Genomic DNA, 18,429 nt, shown 5'->3' with positions numbered 1-18,429 from the left:
TCCTGGGAGCCAGGGACTACAACAGATTCAGGATGATGGGTGGGAGAACAGAAAAGAATATCCATTCTTCAATGGCCATTGCGAAGTTTGAACCCAGAAGCGCTCAGCTAAAAGCACTTCTGTGTTCAGAGCTGTCAAAAATGGTAATAAAATAATAAAACATGTGGAAGCACCCTTGTCATGTTGTGTACAAACATAAGAATGCAAATGTCCACGGCATGCAAGCTGTGCACACTGGAGTGAGAGAAACAATTTTAGGTCCTCATTTACAGTTAACTCTAATCTGACGAGCTGTAAGAACATTTAAAGTTTCGTCTATTAATAGTTTTCAGTACTGAGATTTTTGGCAATTTCACAGGTGCAAAAGGCTTGGCATATCTGATATCTTTTTACTCAAGACAACCCTTATGGTTAAGATAAGGGTTGCCTTGAGTAAAAAGATATCGGATATGCCAAGCTTTTTGCATTTTGGACATACATTGGGCATTATATTGTATTTTTAGAACAATTTTTCAGGATAAAGCTTGAATAGCTAAACCGTTACATAAATAATAAGTGACATGCAGAACAAAACATCTACCACATTTTAGTTCTTCAGATCCTCTGCATTTAAAAATATATATATATTGTTTTATGGGTTTCAAGTAATTTTTTTGCCAAAAATGCAGTTTTTAATATTTGTTCAAAAAAATGAAAAATTGCAGCAGAAGCAAAGTGGTTACAAAATAAAAAAAATATAATATATAATAATACAATAATTTAGAAACACTAAAAATACTAAGGATCCCTGTCAATACAAGCATAAGTAATGGTCCCGTTCAGCAGCCTTTCTCGCATTAGCTTGAGCTGCCATGCTGGCACTCCAGGCAATTTATCTGTGCCCCTACTGTCTTCATAGCACACTAAGGACTCTGGTAATAAGATCTGACAGGAGGTGAGAATGCTCTATTCTTACAGCTTCAATAATTGGAGGGAAAGCCTTCTTCTAAAATGCTTTCACAGGAAAGAATGGTATTTTTAATTACGACTTCTCAGGGTACAAAAAAAGGTTTTCTATTTTTTAATGACAAGCTAAATGCTGTAGTCTGCATATTTAGTACGCATATTGCTATTCAGCTGAAACTAGTTCTCTTGCTGTTTTCATATGTCCCAATTCACATCAAGTTAAAGACGGCAGAGCCTAGCTGTGCGGAGGGGTTACACAGAGCCATGTATTCAGAGCCTGATTATCAGGTAACACATGAAACGGGTGCAGTTTACAATGTGTGTCCTCCTGAGCAAGCAATTACAGAAGGATAACCTTTCTAAAAGCTATTATGGGGAGGAAGTCGTGGAATGACGGTAAATTGGAAGTACATTAAACAGAGAAAAGGATTGTATTTTTATTTCAAAAGAAAGGAGCTAATTTATTCTAACCAACAAATGGCCAGGTTTTACATACAGAAAACCAAAAGCAATACTCAGTGGCACAGATGAACTCCAATTACATGACCTCCTAAGTTACTTACTACTTACTAAGTTACTTATTTGTTGTGCTTTCCCAATATCCATAGATCTATGGGACGCTTCCGTTCTGTATTCTTTTAAGTATATTTCCTTTTTATTGAGCTTTTAATAAAAATAATGAAACATTAAATGTTTTGATAACAGAGAATTTCATGAGTCTATAGCAATACAAATGTTGCATTAAAGGTGGGGTATCTCTCTGTCATCCATACTATGTCACTATAACTGCATTCTTCATAACTGAACACGTTTAATTACAAGATACACCTCTTAATTCACCTGTCACCTAATGCTATGTTGACCTAGGGCGTCAATGTCCTCATCCTTCTTCCGGAACTAAACTGTATCTGAAAGGAGGAATGAGGAGACTGTATTGGAGTGTCTGAAGGGTCGTGATTCCCCTTTTGACCATAATATATCCCAAAAATGGAAAAAGGAAAAAGAAAAAGAAGAAATAGAGGGAAAGGAAAGTGCAAGGAAGTCCAGTGTCATCATTTGCCACCTGTATCTCTTAATCGGGAAGTATGGCCCAACCCACTAGCTTTCATTCTTAGTTATAGGTCTGGCTATTAGGGATGATTGAATGGTTCTGGTCGACCATCGGTTTGACCCGAACATTGGGTGTTCAAAATTCGGCCGAATTCCGAACTTTTTGCGGTAAAGGTTTTGAATTCGGCCAAAAGAACCACCCAAAATGCAATGGGACAGGAACTGGGCTTTAATAGCCCATGATTGGCCCGGAAACATCAGTAAAATGTGATTGGAGTGACTACAGGGTCCAGAGCCCAATGAGGAGTGAATACGCCCCCCATATGCCCCCCAGTATATAACATAGCCCCACCAAAACTCTAGCACTGTAATACAGGGGCTGTGGAAGAGAGTGGAAGCATTTGTGTTGCTCCAGTATCATTTTGCAATTATTAGTGTGAGGAAAGGGATATGCAGTGTAGTTAGGGTACTATATACCACTATAGTTAGATTCAAAAATCTAGTTTTTGTAGGGATAGCTTCAAGTGTCAGGGTGACCGTAGTGTAGTTTAGGGTGACCTGACTCTGGCATGTCAGGGTGACCGTAGTGTAGTTTAGGGTGAACTGACTCTGCCATGTCAGGGTGACCGTAGTGTAGTTAAGGGTGAACTGATGCTGCCATGTCAGGGTGACCGTAGTGTAGTTAAGGGTGAACTGACGCTGCCATGTCAGGGTGACCGTAGTGTAGTTTAGGGTGAACTGACGCTGCCATGTCAGGGTGACCCCACTATGCAGATTCTGGGTTAGGGGTATACATATATACATATATATATATATATATATATATATATATATATAACAAAAACGACAATTTTTAAGAACTATTTTTGCCTGATTCATAGTCCCTGGGGCATGATCCAGAACCCTAGGCACTTTTTAGGGCTTCAAAATGGTGTTTTTTGATTCCAGAAGTTCGGGTCCCATTGATTTCAATGGGGTTCCGGAATCCGAACCAAAATTTTGGGAAATTTGGGTGTTCTGGTCGAACCGAACTTTTCAAAAGTTCGATCATCCCTACTGGCTATGTTTATCTGCCTGATTCCAAAAGAAAAGACACAGGGGGAGAAGAGAGCAGGTGAGGAGAAGAGTAGGGAAGGGGAAAGTATCCCAGAAAGATGAGAGTGCACTCTATAAAACGTATCTATCAGATCCACAGCAGGTTACCGAGGATCAGACAAATATTTGATTCAGGGTTCCCATTTTTTTTCGAGCATGGCTCTTTTGTCTAAGAGGGTCACTGAGAAGTGTTCGTTTATCATAGAAAAAGAAAAAATTGCGCTAAATATCAAACCTAATAGCAGCAACTTAAATGTGACAAACATATAGATAACAGATAGTAGAAAAAGCTGCGCTTAAGTGACATAGACCATAGATGATACGGTCAAAAAAATTAATTATAAAGTCCCAGAAAAGTACAAAAAAGTCCCAAAATAATTCAAATGATGAATAAACAACTGAAGTCCAGTCCACCAAAGCCCGAATAAATTCAGTGTGTATAGGTACTGCTTACCGGATGTAGCAGCAAAATGAGCATAGAAAAACACAGATGCCAGGCCCAATGGAATTCTGCAGAGGACTCCTCACAGATGGTATCCACTCAAGGATGTAGATCCGTGAATAATGTAATAAAACATAAACCAAACATAGCGTGATACTGTATAAATATAAATCTCCCAAGTGTGTCAAGGAAATAAAAAGTGTAGACCACCACCAACACAGGCTGCTTACCAGAAGTAAGGCAGAGTGAGCAAAACAGGTCTTAATGCACAAGTAGAAATTGAAGATACACCTCCGTGCTCCCAATTAATTACCAGAAATCTGTGGGTATCACATGCGATATTGATCACTCAAAAGAAACACAGCCACCACCAGGAATTCCTGCTTACCAGATGTCAGCAACCAAATTGCATGTAGTAATCAGGGTGCAGCTGATGTATGGCAATCCACCAGACAGTAAACTGAATCTCCCTTAATACTGAGGCTCTATACGTAGAACCCTCCTAGATAGGTGCTAGGCAGGTAAAATGTAGTTTGCTCTCTCTGCTTTGCTCTCTGCAAGCAGAGAGAGCAAACTACATTTTACCTGCCTAGCACCTATCTAGGAGGGTGCTACATATAGAGCCTCAGTATTAAGGGAGATTCAGTTTACTGTCTGGTGGATTGCCATACATCAGCTGCACCCTGATTACTACATGCAATTTGGTTGCTGACATCTGGTAAGCAGGAATTCCTGGTGGTGGCTGTGTTTCTTTTGAGTGATCAATATCGCATGTGATACCCACAGATTTCTGGTAATTAATTGGGAGCACGGAGGTGTATCTTCAATTTCTACTTGTGCATTAAGACCTGTTTTGCTCACTCTGCCTTACTTCTGGTAAGCAGCCTGTGTTGGTGGTGGTCTACACTTTTTATTTCCTTGACACACTTGGGAGATTTATATTTATACAGTATCACGCTATGTTTGGTTTATGTTTTATTACATTATTCACGGATCTACATCCTTGAGTGGATACCATCTGTGAGGAGTCCTCTGCAGAATTCCATTGGGCCTGGCATCTGTGTTTTTCTATGCTCATTTTGCTGCTACATCCGGTAAGCAGTACCTATACACACTGAATTTATTCGGGCTTTGATGGACTGGACTTCAGTTGTTTATTCATCATTTGAATTATTTTGGGACTTTTTTGTACTTTTCTGGGACTTTATAATTAATTTTTTTGACCGTATCATCTATGGTCTATGTCACTTAAGCGCAGCTTTTTCCACTATTCGTTTATCATAGTTCATGTCAATTTGTGTTTTACTAGGTCAAACGGGATAGTAGGTGATCTCCAAGATCTGGCTATTGCCAAACTGGTCGCTGTAAAAATAAAAGCTATGAGTTTTCCTTTTTGTCTTGGTGTTCCTTCAAAAGAATGTCTCAGCAGGGCTTGTTGTGGTGATTTAATTAGGTTGACTTGCGTGAGAGAATAGATAAAATTATATATCCGGATCCCAAAGCGTTTCACCTTTGGGCAGGACCACCACGTATGCATTACTGTGCCCTGCATACCACATCCCCAGAAACATGTAGGAGAAGCTCCCTCCACATATGCTGCTATTGTCACTGGAACCATATACCACCTTTTTTTAAGAATATTTCAAGGATTTTTTTGTATTTTTTACCCTTCCATTTTTTGGTGGTCATTGCCACTGAGACAGAAAATAAGAGAAAATGCAAAATGTTTGAGATCTCATCAAGGAAAGAAATGAGAGGAAATTTTTTAGTGGGAACATCTGTTCTTGTGATAATTCCTTAAAGCAGATCTTAGCCCCAGAGGGGAAGCTCCACTTGTTTACATCCCCCCTCCACTGCCACATTTGGCCCTTATTTTTGGGGGGGGGGGGGGTCAGGTACCTGTTTTTTACAAATATCTCCTCCCACTTCCCATCAGATGCGATGTGGCAATCTGAGCCGAAAGTTCAGCCCTCTTCTTCTCCTGTAGCCTTCTGAGACACATCATAGGTCCCAGAAGACTGCGGGATCATTCACAAAGTGTGAGGTTTGAGTAAGCACTGACTTTAGCACGAAACGTGTTACCTTTTATGTTCCTGTCATACCTGTGATGTGATTTTAATACTTCAATAAAGTTACCAAGGAGTGCAGCAATATTGCAGATTTTTGCATGTCTCTGTGGCGCACTTTGTGCATGCACAATAGGAAACTGGCTGCAAAGCCACAAGGCTTCACTGCTGGTTTCCCTTACTTAAGATGCAAGCGCATCTTACATCTTATTCTTATTTTTAGGCACTGTGCTGATTTTGTAGAGGCTGATCCGCTGACAGCCTATAGATTTACTTTTGTTCAGGGCTCTGGGCTTCAACAAAATGGCAGCTTCTACCAAGAAGAAACGAGAACAATGCCGGGGGCAATTTACAACACACACTCATTTTGGTAGCATAATTATTCATGTAGAATGTATGTTTCTTGCTAAAGAACATTATTTTCATCAAGCTGTTATGGTTAAAGTTCCCCAATTTAAACGCTTGATAGTTTTTTTTTTTTTGCCTGTATTGCCTGTTCACTTGAGGAGATTTAACTTGACATTCTGTCCTGTTGACACGACAGGAAGTAAGAAGAAATCACTTCTAGGTGAGGAAAAGTCTCTCAGCCAGATGTCACTGCAACAAGTATTCTGATTGGAAGATTTCCCCCCAATTCTTCTTCTAGTGACAACTCAAAATGTTTTCTTTTCCTTCATATTCAGTTCAAGTGACAATGGTGAGTAGGATACATAGGATAAAGGGATGAATTTGCCTAGTGGGGATACAGACAGCAATCAGAATATGACCGCGTTGCTTACCCCCCTCCACTTCATCACTACATAAAGTTTTAACTTTAGATATACTTGAAGTGGGGAGTTAGGGCACTCTCAATGGCTAGGTGGTGGGTAGGGGGCATTGGTTAATGGAGTTTAGCTGTTAAGTCAAGGATAGTCAGGCGCCAATAACAATGGTGAAGAGTGAAACTAAATCGGATAGGGACACACAAAATGTTTTTCTGGCTAATCAAGGGAATAGCAAGCATCTGTTAGGGAGAAGCTTTACTTTTAAAACTATAAAACAGAGTACAGGTTTGCTTTATGATGTCATTAGAAGAGTGTAAAAATTCAGTGTACTCCCTTTTGTATAATGAGACATTGAAACACATACTACATGCAACACCTTAGCAGAGCAGCTAGTAGTAGCTAGTGGCATTGAACTAGACTTGTTCTATATATTTGGAGATTCAAGTAGCTTTCTCAGATATTTTTATGGCACAAAGTCCCATTACACATAAAATTTAGGTATTATCTATGTATTACTTATGCATTATATATAATTTCCCTTTAAGACTTAAAGTAATAGGGGAAAATCATATAATGTCCTTTAATTATACTTTGAATAAAAAAAAATGAGAAAGGATATATATCGCCTGAGACCACATCATCCATATTTAAACATCAACATCTAATACTAAATTACCATTTTACATAATAACTCAAGAGACCGGCGTATTGACAGTATAGCCTTGGGTTTCTTCACATATTTTACAGGAAATAGGTCTGTACACATTATGATTTAATTTCCACTGTTAAGCAGACATTAATTTCCTTGTTGAAAGACTTTTAGTCGCTCGGGGATTGAGGTTCATGAAAACGATTCCTTCTATGTGAATGCTAATTATATCAACTGTTCTGAAGGAATGTCTTTCTAATGGACGTCAATCACAAAAGCTGCTGAGCTGCTATTACTAATATATTTGTTTTATTAAAATGCCGTAGAGTCCGGTTAGCCTATAATTTCATTCAGAAAATGGTGACATCAGTGAGGTAATTCAGTCATATGACTGGTTGGCGGTGATTTCATTTGCCTACAACTTTACAGAGATTGGAATAGCCATAAGGTGCCTGACTGACATTACAATCCCCCAAATTTCCCTTTTAAATTACTTATTGAACATTTAGTTGGAAAATATTAAATTTCTAATATGAAAAAAATAATACATTACAGGATAAATCCTCAGTGTCCATTACAGGATAAATCCTCAGTGTCCATTAAAGGATAAACCTTCAATGTCCATTATAGAATAAACATTTAGTGTCCATTATAGGATGAACTTTCGGGGTCCATTACAGAACAGTTTTTTTAGCAACCGCAAAAGAGGGGACTTTAAAGGTGCCATTATTGACTATTGATTTGTTATTTCAGTTTTTTCTTTTTTTAAATTTACACTGTGTCTGTTGAAATTAGTTGTAAAAAACTTTGCCTTAATACATTGTATTTATGTCTTTATAGTTGTGAAAATACTTATAATGCTTTACAGCTCCTGAAGAAGCCGATTGGCGAAACATGTCGAGCGAAAAGCAACATACGAATTTGTATACAATATTCCATGCTTGATTTTAACATTTGTTTGTATTCACATATCTTTTAATGCTGGAGTAAAATAATAAAAAAAAGTATATTTTATGATATATTGTTATGGCACCTTTAAGTCCCCTCTTTTGCGGTTTCAAAAAAAACTTTCCTTCTTGGGATGTAGGGGTCTTTGATTTCCAGGTTTAAGTGGTAGTGAACAAGGCCCACATGGCTGAAACACATTTAAATTTGCTGTCTGAGGCTGTGTCTTTTATGGAGAACCAATCAATTTTGAAGATTTCAAAGTGCTTCTTCAGGCTTGGGTGGTACATTTAAAATTTAATTATTGGACAAATGTTCAGTGTCCATTATAGGATGAATCTTTGATGTCCTTTAAAGGATGACTCTTCGTTGAATGCCCATTATAGAGTGCACTTCTGTCCATTACAGGACGGATTCTGGGTGTCCATATAAGACAGACCTTCTTTGTTTCTTATAGCACATCTCTACTATGAGACGTTCCACTCTCCTTGAGCCTTTCAACCTATGTATTAAATAAATTAACTGATCTAAGTCAGGACAGGAATACAGTCTGAGGTTAAAGAACCACTCTGGAGAAAAAAAATAATGTTTTTTGACAATTGTTTGTGATTCATATATATATATAATACTACTAAGGGAAAGTATATACATTTCCTGTTTATTTCATTTTAACTGGTCTTTACCTCCAGGTAGACAGCTCAATACATATATATATATATATGTATATATATATGTAAGGGAGCTAGCTGTTTAATTTTGCATTTCTGTCTATCCATTCCTGACATTTGCACATCTCTGCCACAAAGCACAGTCTTGTTTGGCAAGACAGCTGACCAGAGTTTTCTCTGCTACTGTTAAATAACTCTTACATACAGATTTTGAAAGGGCTGCTGTTAGAAACCACACAGCCAACCTGACAGCCCCTCCCTCCAAATAAACACAGTTTACTATGCTTCAGTTATGAATGAACACAGTGAGTGACCTGTATGGATCATTCATTGTGTTCATTCAGGAAAGGAAGGGTCTGGTAAATGTGACATATTTACCTGACCCCTCTCCCAGTCTCTATCTTGAAGGATCCTATTGGGTACTTGCAGTTGCCAGTGGGAAGCCTGGGCAGCAGGGGGAAATGTATGGTGCACAAGGGAGAGGAGAAGAAGCCAGCTTTCAGCCACTGCAGAGAGAGCAATACAGGGGATCGGTTCCAATAATTGCCATCCCTGCTGTGTTGATCACCACCCCTGCCTACTTTTGATTCATCAAGCTGTCTGGGCCCCCCTTCTGGCCTGGGGCAAGTACAGGAGGACCGGTGGTACCCCCTTATCCAGGGCCCTGGGTTTTGACTTGTATCCAGCCAATGACTCTACGGTAAAAGGAAAATCAACACACTTTGTGGCTTTGTGGAAAATATACACTCACTCAACCACTTAAGCCCCGGTAGATTTTACCCCCTTCCTGACCAGGGCCTATTTTGCGATTCGGCACTGCGTGACTTTAACGGACAATTGTGCGGTCGTGCGACGCTGTACCCAAATGAAATTGACGTCCTTTTTTTCCCACAAACAGAGCTTTCTTTTGGTGGCATTTGATCACCTGTGTGATTTTTTGATCAAAAGAGCAACAATTTTGCAAAAATAACAATATTTTTCACATTTTTTTATATGAAATCCCCCCCCCCTCCAAAAATGTAAAAATCAAAATTTTTTAACATTTTAGGCCAATTTTTTGCGGGACTGCGACATTGCGGCAGACAGATCGGACCCTTGACTGACATTTTTGACACTTTTGGGGTCACCAGTGACATTACTATAGTAATCAGTGCTATAAATATGCACTGTTACTGGAAGAATGACACTGGCAGTGAAGGGGTTAACTTTATTTGAGAGGGAGGGGTTATATCTCTAGGGGCGTGTTTCTTACTGTGATTGGATGTGGCTAGTGGTGTAACAGCACAGATCAACGGTCCTACATAGCAGGACCGTAAGATCTGTGCTGTTACACAGGGAAGAATGACAGACGGCTTTGTTTACATTAGCCGCCTGCCTTTCTCCCTCAGTAACCGACGGTTACTCGCGCGGGGAGGTCCGTGACCGAGCGGGAGCGCGCCTCCAGCGGCACGCGCTCGCTTCCTAGACCCTCACAGGCTAGCGACATAGACCTACGTCGCTTTGCCTGTGAGGGGCTGACTGCCGACGTAAATCGTTGTTAGGCAGTCGGCAAGTGGTCAATATTATAATTAATTTAATCGTTGAACAATGTAGCCCTTCACCCGACAATTCTTTTTTTTTTTTCATTCTTCATTTTCCAAAAATTTGTGGCAATATATTAAATCTTTAAAAGAGTAACAATGCCTCTTAGTAAATACCTTGGGGTGTCTGCTTTCCAAAACGGGGTCATTTTTATTTTTTTTATACTATGCTGGTACTTCAGGGCCTCTCTAAATGTGACAGGTAGTCAGGGAATCAAATGGGGAACTTATGTCCCTTGAAAGCCTGAAAGTACATTTTGGATTTCGGTTTGCACTATGAATCTAGGAAGATAAAATGTCTCACACATGTGGCATCCATGAAGTCGTAGTGGAATGATTTTTGAGGTGTAATTCCAAGCATGTCTATGCTGTATGTTAGAAATAAATTGTTAAAATATAATTTTTTTCTAAAAAACCATAACATTTCTACATTTTGCCAAAAATTTGGGCAAAAAATTAGATCTTGAAATGACTCATTGAGAATCTCAAAATATATACCATAGATTGTAGACTCTAACTTTTATAAAGACTAAATAATATACACTTATTTTGTTTTTAACCCCAGACATTTTGCAGAATACATTTTGGTCCAGATTTTTAAAGAAAGACTACAGATTTAATATATTTTATCATATAACATAAGGTAAACAATTTTGTTTTCAAAATATTACTAAAAGAAAGCTTTATTTGTCTAAAAAAATAATATAAAATGTATTTTGGTACATTATTACATTACTGAGTAATTGTCAGTCAAACAATCGCATGACTGAAAACTGGAAAAAAAGCATAAACAAAGCACAACACTGTAGCTGCAACTGCTCAAGTGTTATACTATCTTCCAACCACTGTTGGTGAGGTAACCTGCTCGGCATGTATATAAAATCTTAAGGAATGTGACATAATAAATGATATACTGAATACAATCACTGCATATACTGTATGTACCACATACTGTTAGAATTAAGTATTTTTTTAATAGTGACCATTTAAGCAGCAGCTTAAAATCTGTAGTAGGGCAGGGTGACTTTGCTAGGGGGATGAGCCAGGTTAAAGGAATTATAATACAGAAAAGAGGCCAATTGTGCTTAATGAAAAAAGTACCTTTGGAAATAGCAATTTTTGCTAAAACCTTTATTCTAGGGCATTACACCAAGCATTAAACTGATTGACAAATAGCATACTTCAAAATTGAGAGGTATTTTTTGCACATTTGGTCAAATTAAAGTTTTATCAAATGGTGCCTAGTGAAATATTAAATTCTACTGATGTATATTCATTTAATAATACGCCTGCCTACATTCAGCATGGTTTAACCCAAAGCATGTATAATTAAAGAAAATCTCAAAACCTTAGTGATAATGGGGATAGCATAGCATTTCACAGATAAAAGTGTCTTTGCCGTTAACATTGTCTCCAGTGACAAGTTAATTTGCTTGGATTCATTCTACTGGCAATGTGGCAAATCCAAACTTGAAATCTACTTCATATTTTGTTGCCAAAGGTCTCTGTCACCAAAAGGGTAAATGTACTTTTACATTTTTTGTGCCAAAGCCCCCTTTCATATCAAGAAGTAAATAGTTATACAGACCCCAGATGCAAACCTGACCAACAATGCACAATCCTGCTCTATGAAGCACAAAGCAGTACAACTTCAATCTTAAGGCTCATAAGAGATCCTTTTGCTAGCGGAATTCACCTTCACTTCCTGTCCCAGAGACACAACAGGATATTAGTGGAAATTTCCAAAAATTATAGAGTTTTCTCTTGAACATGTTTCCCCATTAGTAGATCTTACTTCATTTCTAGTTTTTGAGACAACTGAATCATTTTGGATTTCCCCTCTCTTTCTGTTTTGGTGACAATGGTCGCCAGTACAAGTAAAGGGGTTAGTCTTCCCAATGAAGATTCAGCCAGCAATACAAAATTTTGACCTAAAGTCCAACCCTTGACCACTCGAAAAAAAAAAAAATGTTTTCTTAGAGATACACATCAATATGAAGTTGCTCTCACTTCCCCTTTGCGGTTATAGCTGTCTCCATTCTTCTGCCAAGGCTTTCCACAAGGTTCTGGAGTTTGTCTGTGGAAAATTGTTCCTATTCAACTAAAAGAGCAATTATGTGGTTGATTATTGATATTGGATGAGAAGATCTAACTTGCAACCAGCCTTTCAATTCATCCCAAAGGTGTTCCTTAGGATTGAGGTGCAGCATTGGGCAAGCCATTCATATTCCTCCACACCAAATTTGTCAAATCATGTATTAACAGAGCTGGTTGTGTGCACAGGGGCACAATCATACTAGAACAGAAAAGGGAGCTTTCCCAAACAGTTTCAAGAGATTGGAAGCGCACAATTGTCTGAAATGAATTTGTACTGTATATTTTCTTTTTTTCTTATTTATTTTATACTCAGTTTCTGTTTTTTTCTCTCTGTTTCTTTTCCGAATAGTTAGGCGCCTGTTTTAATATTTGGTGCTCAGGCTTTTTTCCAGAGGTCTCCACAGGTGCAGGTATATTCGGTTTGGAAACAGATTTTATATCTAGTTACATTTGTTGACATGCCCTCCCTGCATGAATATTTGCCATCTATTATGCTTAGCTAGAGAGGCTCCTCAAGGTAACAATAGATTTTTTATTTTTAGACCCTACATTCAATGGGGATTGGTGACCCACTTATGTGCACCATCTGGTACTCCCTGGGGACCAATGCCTAGGCACCACCTCCACGCTACTTCTGTTATGAGCCATTAGCTCTCCAAACTGAGGTTTAAGAGACCATTATTGTTTCTATTTATATCCCCTATTGGTGGAGTCTTTTTTAGTGCTTACATACGTCTCTGTGTTTCTTTTTTTGTTGTTTGTTTTATTTATATATTATACATTTGATCAACTACTGTTTTGTGTATTTTTCCTTTTTCAGCAACCATACTCGACTGAGCCCCATAAACCCCTGAGGAAGCCTTTAGTGTGAAACGCGTCGGGACGAGGCACTCCCACTTATACACTGTAATACATGATATTGAATTTGCTAATTTTGTGGCTAATTTACCTGATACATGTCCCTCTGTGTAACACTGTGAAAAAGCACACTTCTGGTATGCTCTTATGCAATATCCAAACGTATATATAACATGCCTCTTCAACTTACCTCATCAGAGCCAGATCCAAATATCAGCAGATCAAAAGGTATCGCTGCAACCATATCTATTAGGAACCAGCCTTTAAAATAATGAATAGCTATTTTTGCAGGATCGCTGACAACCTCTTCGTTCTGATTAACGTATGTGGTCCGGAAGTTTATGAGGATATCGATAATAAACATGATATCGACCATTAAGTCTACGACATTCAGAGGGTTGCAGGAATATCCACACGTGCGTCTCTTCTGCTCCTCTATGTCATTTAGTAGGAAGGCAGCTGAATAAGGAGTGAAAATCGCGGTATAAATAACAAGCAACAAAATGAGCCAGTCCCATACGGCTTTGAAGGGGCTATAGTGCAATATAGTAAATTTATTGATACGAGGTGTTTGAAGTTTGTACTCCGGCAAGACGTCTGCTCCCAGTGACAGAACCTGCAGAGAAAGAGCAGCAAAGATGACAATTAGGGAAAATATATATGTTTACATTGCCATAAAAGGTTAACCTGTCCCCTGCTACAAAATGCATAAATTGCAATGCAACAAACTTTCTAGATGGGGGTGCACACAAATAATAAATAATAATACTGTTTTTTTTTTTTAGCTTTAACAAGCAAGTATCTTATGCCTTTCATTTCCTGCTGTTCTGAACTGTCACTGTTCTGCTTTGTTAATGTATGTTTTTGCTGTAAACTATACTCAATAAAGTATATAACACCATTTTTATTAAAATCAACAAAAATTATTGCAGTAAGACAGCAAAAATACTCCCAATACTTCCCATACATATTACATAATATAACAGGGAATATATAACACTGCCTAAAAAAAAATGAAAGGAACACTTTTTAATCAGAGTATAGCAGCAATTCAATTAAATTCCTGGGATATTGATCTGGTCAGTTAAGTAGCAGAGGGGGTTGTTAATCAGTTTCAGGTGCTTTGGTGTTAATTAAATTAACAACAGGTGCACTAGTTGGGCAATAATGAGACAACCTCCAAAACTGGAATGGTTTTACAGGTAAAAGCCACTGGCATTTTTTTTCCCTACTCATCTTTTTTGACAGTTTTTCACTAGTTTTGCATTTGGCTAGGGTCAGTGCCGTTGTCTTGTTAGGAGAATGCTTTGACATTGCCAGGCATGCATACAAGCACGTGGGGGCATACAAACTACTGAGTACCATTTTGAGTTGCTGCAATGACAATTTCAGCAATAGCCTGCTGCATTATTTGTTCACTTTGATTCTTGGGGTGTCTTTGAATTTAGCTAGTAGGTTGATAATTTTCAGCTCCGCCAAACGATATGACATCCTTTCGTTCCTAATACATTACCCGTCCTGATCAGTATAGATATCCAGCATGATATTTTTCCCCATTGTGATCTGATGTGTTTTCAAAGTGTTCTTTTAATTTTTTTGAGCAGTGTAAATTTGAAACAAAATCCCTATTTTTTTTGGCAATAAAATGGTGTGAGTGGATTTCTGCCAATCATAAGCTGTACCATGCCCCTCTAGCTTGTGCCTATTGTGTGTATGTGCTTAGAATAAGAGGGAGGTGAAGCCTCCATCCATCAAGATGTAATATCCTGCGCTCGTTGTGTTTAGCTGTTTCATGTGCATGTAGGAGAAGGAGAGAAAGTGGGCTGTCATTTATCAGAGTGTACACGCCCACATGTGTGAATTTAGAGTCACATGGGCTTCTCAGATGTGATCAAGAAGGAAATGCTCAGATAGGAATACACTGAAAACTGAGCATGTGCACTAGCTGCCTATATCTGCTCTGTAGACATGGACAGGAGGGAGTTATACAAAAAGAGAACAGCAGGATCAAGCAGATTTTTTGCAGAATTGTTATTTTTTGTATTTAATTCTGCAGTTACAAACAAACTGTGCAGCTTTGACTAAAGTTGGATACTGTCCTAGTTTAGATGTAGGCCTTTTATGTACCACCCAAAGCCTGGCTGAAAAACTCAAATATATGGCATCCCTCCCATCCTGCCATGTTGCTAGGATACTAGGATACTGCCAAGGCACTCCAAACTGCTTCTTCTCATCCTTACCATCACAAGAGTAAGCACTTAAACCCCCCGCTCATGCCCAGTTTACCATCTCCCCCATCGCAGCAGCGCTATGTTCAGAGCTACTGAGAGAGTGAAAGAGCATGTGAGGGGGTTTGAATTGGAGAAGGAGTTTGCTCCTGCTATAGTAGGGGTGAGCATTACCGGCTGGGACTGTCTTAGCAAGGTCAACAAACCATGACAAGGGGATACCATCTCTGGGAGTTTTCCCAGGCTTCGTGTAGGCCATATGTAAATGGCCTACAACTATAACAAGGCATTATTCAACTTTAGTCAAAGTTTCACAGTTTGTTTTTATCTACAGTCTTACTTCCATGGGTAGTTTTTTGGTATAAGTAGACTAAAACTTTAAGGAGTATGTAGGAGAAACAAGGTACTTTAGCATGAAGATGCAGACAGAAGCCACTATTCTCTGACTCATACAAGTTCATTTTATTTAGCAAAATTTAAAGTTACTCTAAATAAACAAAGTGCTAGGTTGTCGTAAAACTCTAACCCCACCACCCAATGATACTTACCTTCCATGTGTTCCTTGAAGGTTTTGTTTACTTGTGAGAGTGATGAGTGTAATCTTTGTATAAGCAAAATGTTGGTTTGTGTTGGAGTTTACACAATGAGTAGAGAAAACCTTCTCCCCTCCCTCATGTGATAGACAGACGTGGTCACTTAATGAAATTGGAGGAGAACCAGTTTAACCTTAAACTGCTTTGGGGTTTTTCACTATCAGTGCAGTAGGGATGTGGAACTCACTTCCACAATCGGTGGTGGCAGCAGGAAGTATTGATAGTTTTAAAAAAACCTAGATGGGCATCTTAGGGAGCACATTATACGGAGATATGGGATATGATTTTTTACATGAGCACACACATGCATTCATACAGGTTGAACTGGTGTCTTTATTCAACCTTACCAACTCTGTAACTATATGTAAATATGACAGTGTTTGGGTCTGGTGATCGTCTGCTGAGGCCTAAGGACTGTAACTTGGGAAGAAGGGGAGGTCACATACTCCCCATACCCAGAAGTACAGCAGGGGGGAAGAGAATGGTTAAGGTATAATCAGGATGGGGGTCTTAATATGGGAATCTATGGGCTCTAAAAGGACAAAGTTACAGATTCTCTGTAAAGTATCAGCAAGGTTACCTTAAAAATTATAATCAATATATATATAAATAAAATAATAAAAAAATGACCAAAAACCTGTTATCCTTGATCTTTATTTATGCATTTGTGCTTCTCCCAGGACCATTTTATTTATAAAGGTGAGCCTATTCCTATTATAATTGCCTCTAGCCTACTTATGTCCTTAACAGTCCCTAATTCTGTAATGACTCTTTGCACAAGCAATGCACACATTCATGGAAACCTTAAATATATATACATGAATTACTGGTTGGCCGGGAATAAAAACACTGCTAGTATTATAAAGTTTATCCCTTCAGGCTTCACAATAGGGCAGCAAATACAGTACAAGTAGGATCTAAAATAAAGCACTCACAAAAAATGAAATTGCTGAGTACAAATAACATTTGTTAGGTACACCACTGGAGCAGGAGGCTTGAATAGAAAACATCCATTATCTCATAGAAAGTACTTAGTGGTAAGTGCTCCATGAAACAGCTATGGTCTGGAATTACTACAGCAGTTTCACATTGTTACACTAACTGCTAGATAATATAGCTGATTTAAAGTGCATTTTTTCAACCCAGTTCTTGCATAAATGCTAACTCCAGAATATGTTCTGTATAAGCAACCCTGTACAAACACTATAGTCAGCATTCCATTTTTATGCATTGTTATTTACAGAGATAGAGGCATATTTACATACCAACAGAGCCGCTATATTACTAACCTTCCGAATACGTATACGACTGAAAAGCAAGTTTATCTCATGTGAAACTAATATTCACTACATGGCATTAACTACAAGTTACTTAGGAGTTTGGGTGTTTCCAGTGAAGGGTACAGGTAATGCTCCAGAAAAAAAAGTAATTTTAAATCAGCCTTTCACAACCTTTTTACCCTAGAGGAACCCTTGATATCATTTTTAGGCCTTAAAGAACCCTTGTTAAATTATATCCACAAACCCCAAACAAGTATTGTGATCAGCATGAGAGGTGCTCTCTTACATTTGTGGTCAGTGGCAGAAGGCCCCTTTATATTGCCCACCAGTAGGAGAAGAGCCCATTTTGATGGTAATTAGATGGACAAGTGCCTCCCTACATTGGGAGTTAATGGGAAAAATGCCCCCTTACCAACAGCTAAAAAGATTATTGGTGAAAATGGTTATTGAAGTTGGGAAGTGTAACATAGGGCTGATTAAAGTGAACCTGTAGAATATACAGCTACAAGAAAAAGTATGTGAACCCTTTGGAATGATATGGATTTCTGCACAAATTGGTCATAAAATGTGAACAGTCTGCTTAAACTAATAACACACAAAGAATGAAATGTTGCCATGTTTTTATTGAACACACCATGTAAACATTCACAGTGCAGGTGGAAAAAGTATGTGAACCATTGGATTTAATAACTGGTTGAACCTCCTTTGGCAGCAATAACTTCAACCAAATGTTTCCTGTAGTTGCAGATCAGACGTGCGCAACGGTCAGGAGAAATTCTTGACCATTCCTCTTTACAGAACTGTTTCAATTCAGCAATATTCTTGGGATGTCTGGTGTGAATCGCTTTCTTGAGGTCATGCCACAGCATCTCAATCGGGTTGAGGTCAGGACTCTGACTGGGCCACTTCAGAAGGCGTATTTTCTTCTGTTGTTGATTTACTTCTATGCTTTGGGTCAATGTCCTGTTGCAACACCGATTTTCTGTTGAGCTTCAGCTGGTAGACAGAAGGCCTTAAGTTCTCCTGCAAAATGTCTTGATAAACCTGGGAATTCATTTTTCCTTCGATGATAGCAATCCGTTCAGGTCCTGGCGCAGCAAAGCAGCCCCAAACCATGATGCCCCCACCACCATACTTCACAGTTGGGATGAGGTTTTGATGTTGGTGTG

General features: G+C 38.6%; 1 protein-coding gene across 2 annotated transcripts in view; it reads right to left on the bottom strand.

Annotated features, from left to right (window-relative positions):
• KCNH7 (potassium voltage-gated channel subfamily H member 7) overlaps nt 1-18,429 on the bottom strand; it is a 657,816-nt gene that overhangs the window by 177,924 nt on the left and 461,463 nt on the right. For both annotated transcript variants that reach the window (XM_082260896.1, XM_082260897.1), the window contains one exon: nt 13,350-13,775. In XM_082260896.1, coding sequence (XP_082117022.1) covers nt 13,350-13,775 — 426 coding nt within the window. The remainder of the gene's footprint in view (nt 1-13,349; nt 13,776-18,429) is intronic.

Source organism: Pelophylax lessonae, assembly GCF_965119305.1.
Source record: "Pelophylax lessonae genome assembly, chromosome: 6".
NCBI classification, from domain to species: Eukaryota; Metazoa; Chordata; class Amphibia; order Anura; family Ranidae; genus Pelophylax; species Pelophylax lessonae.
The sequence above is the reverse complement of the archived record's forward strand: the minus strand, read 5'-3'. Positions and strand labels throughout refer to the sequence as shown.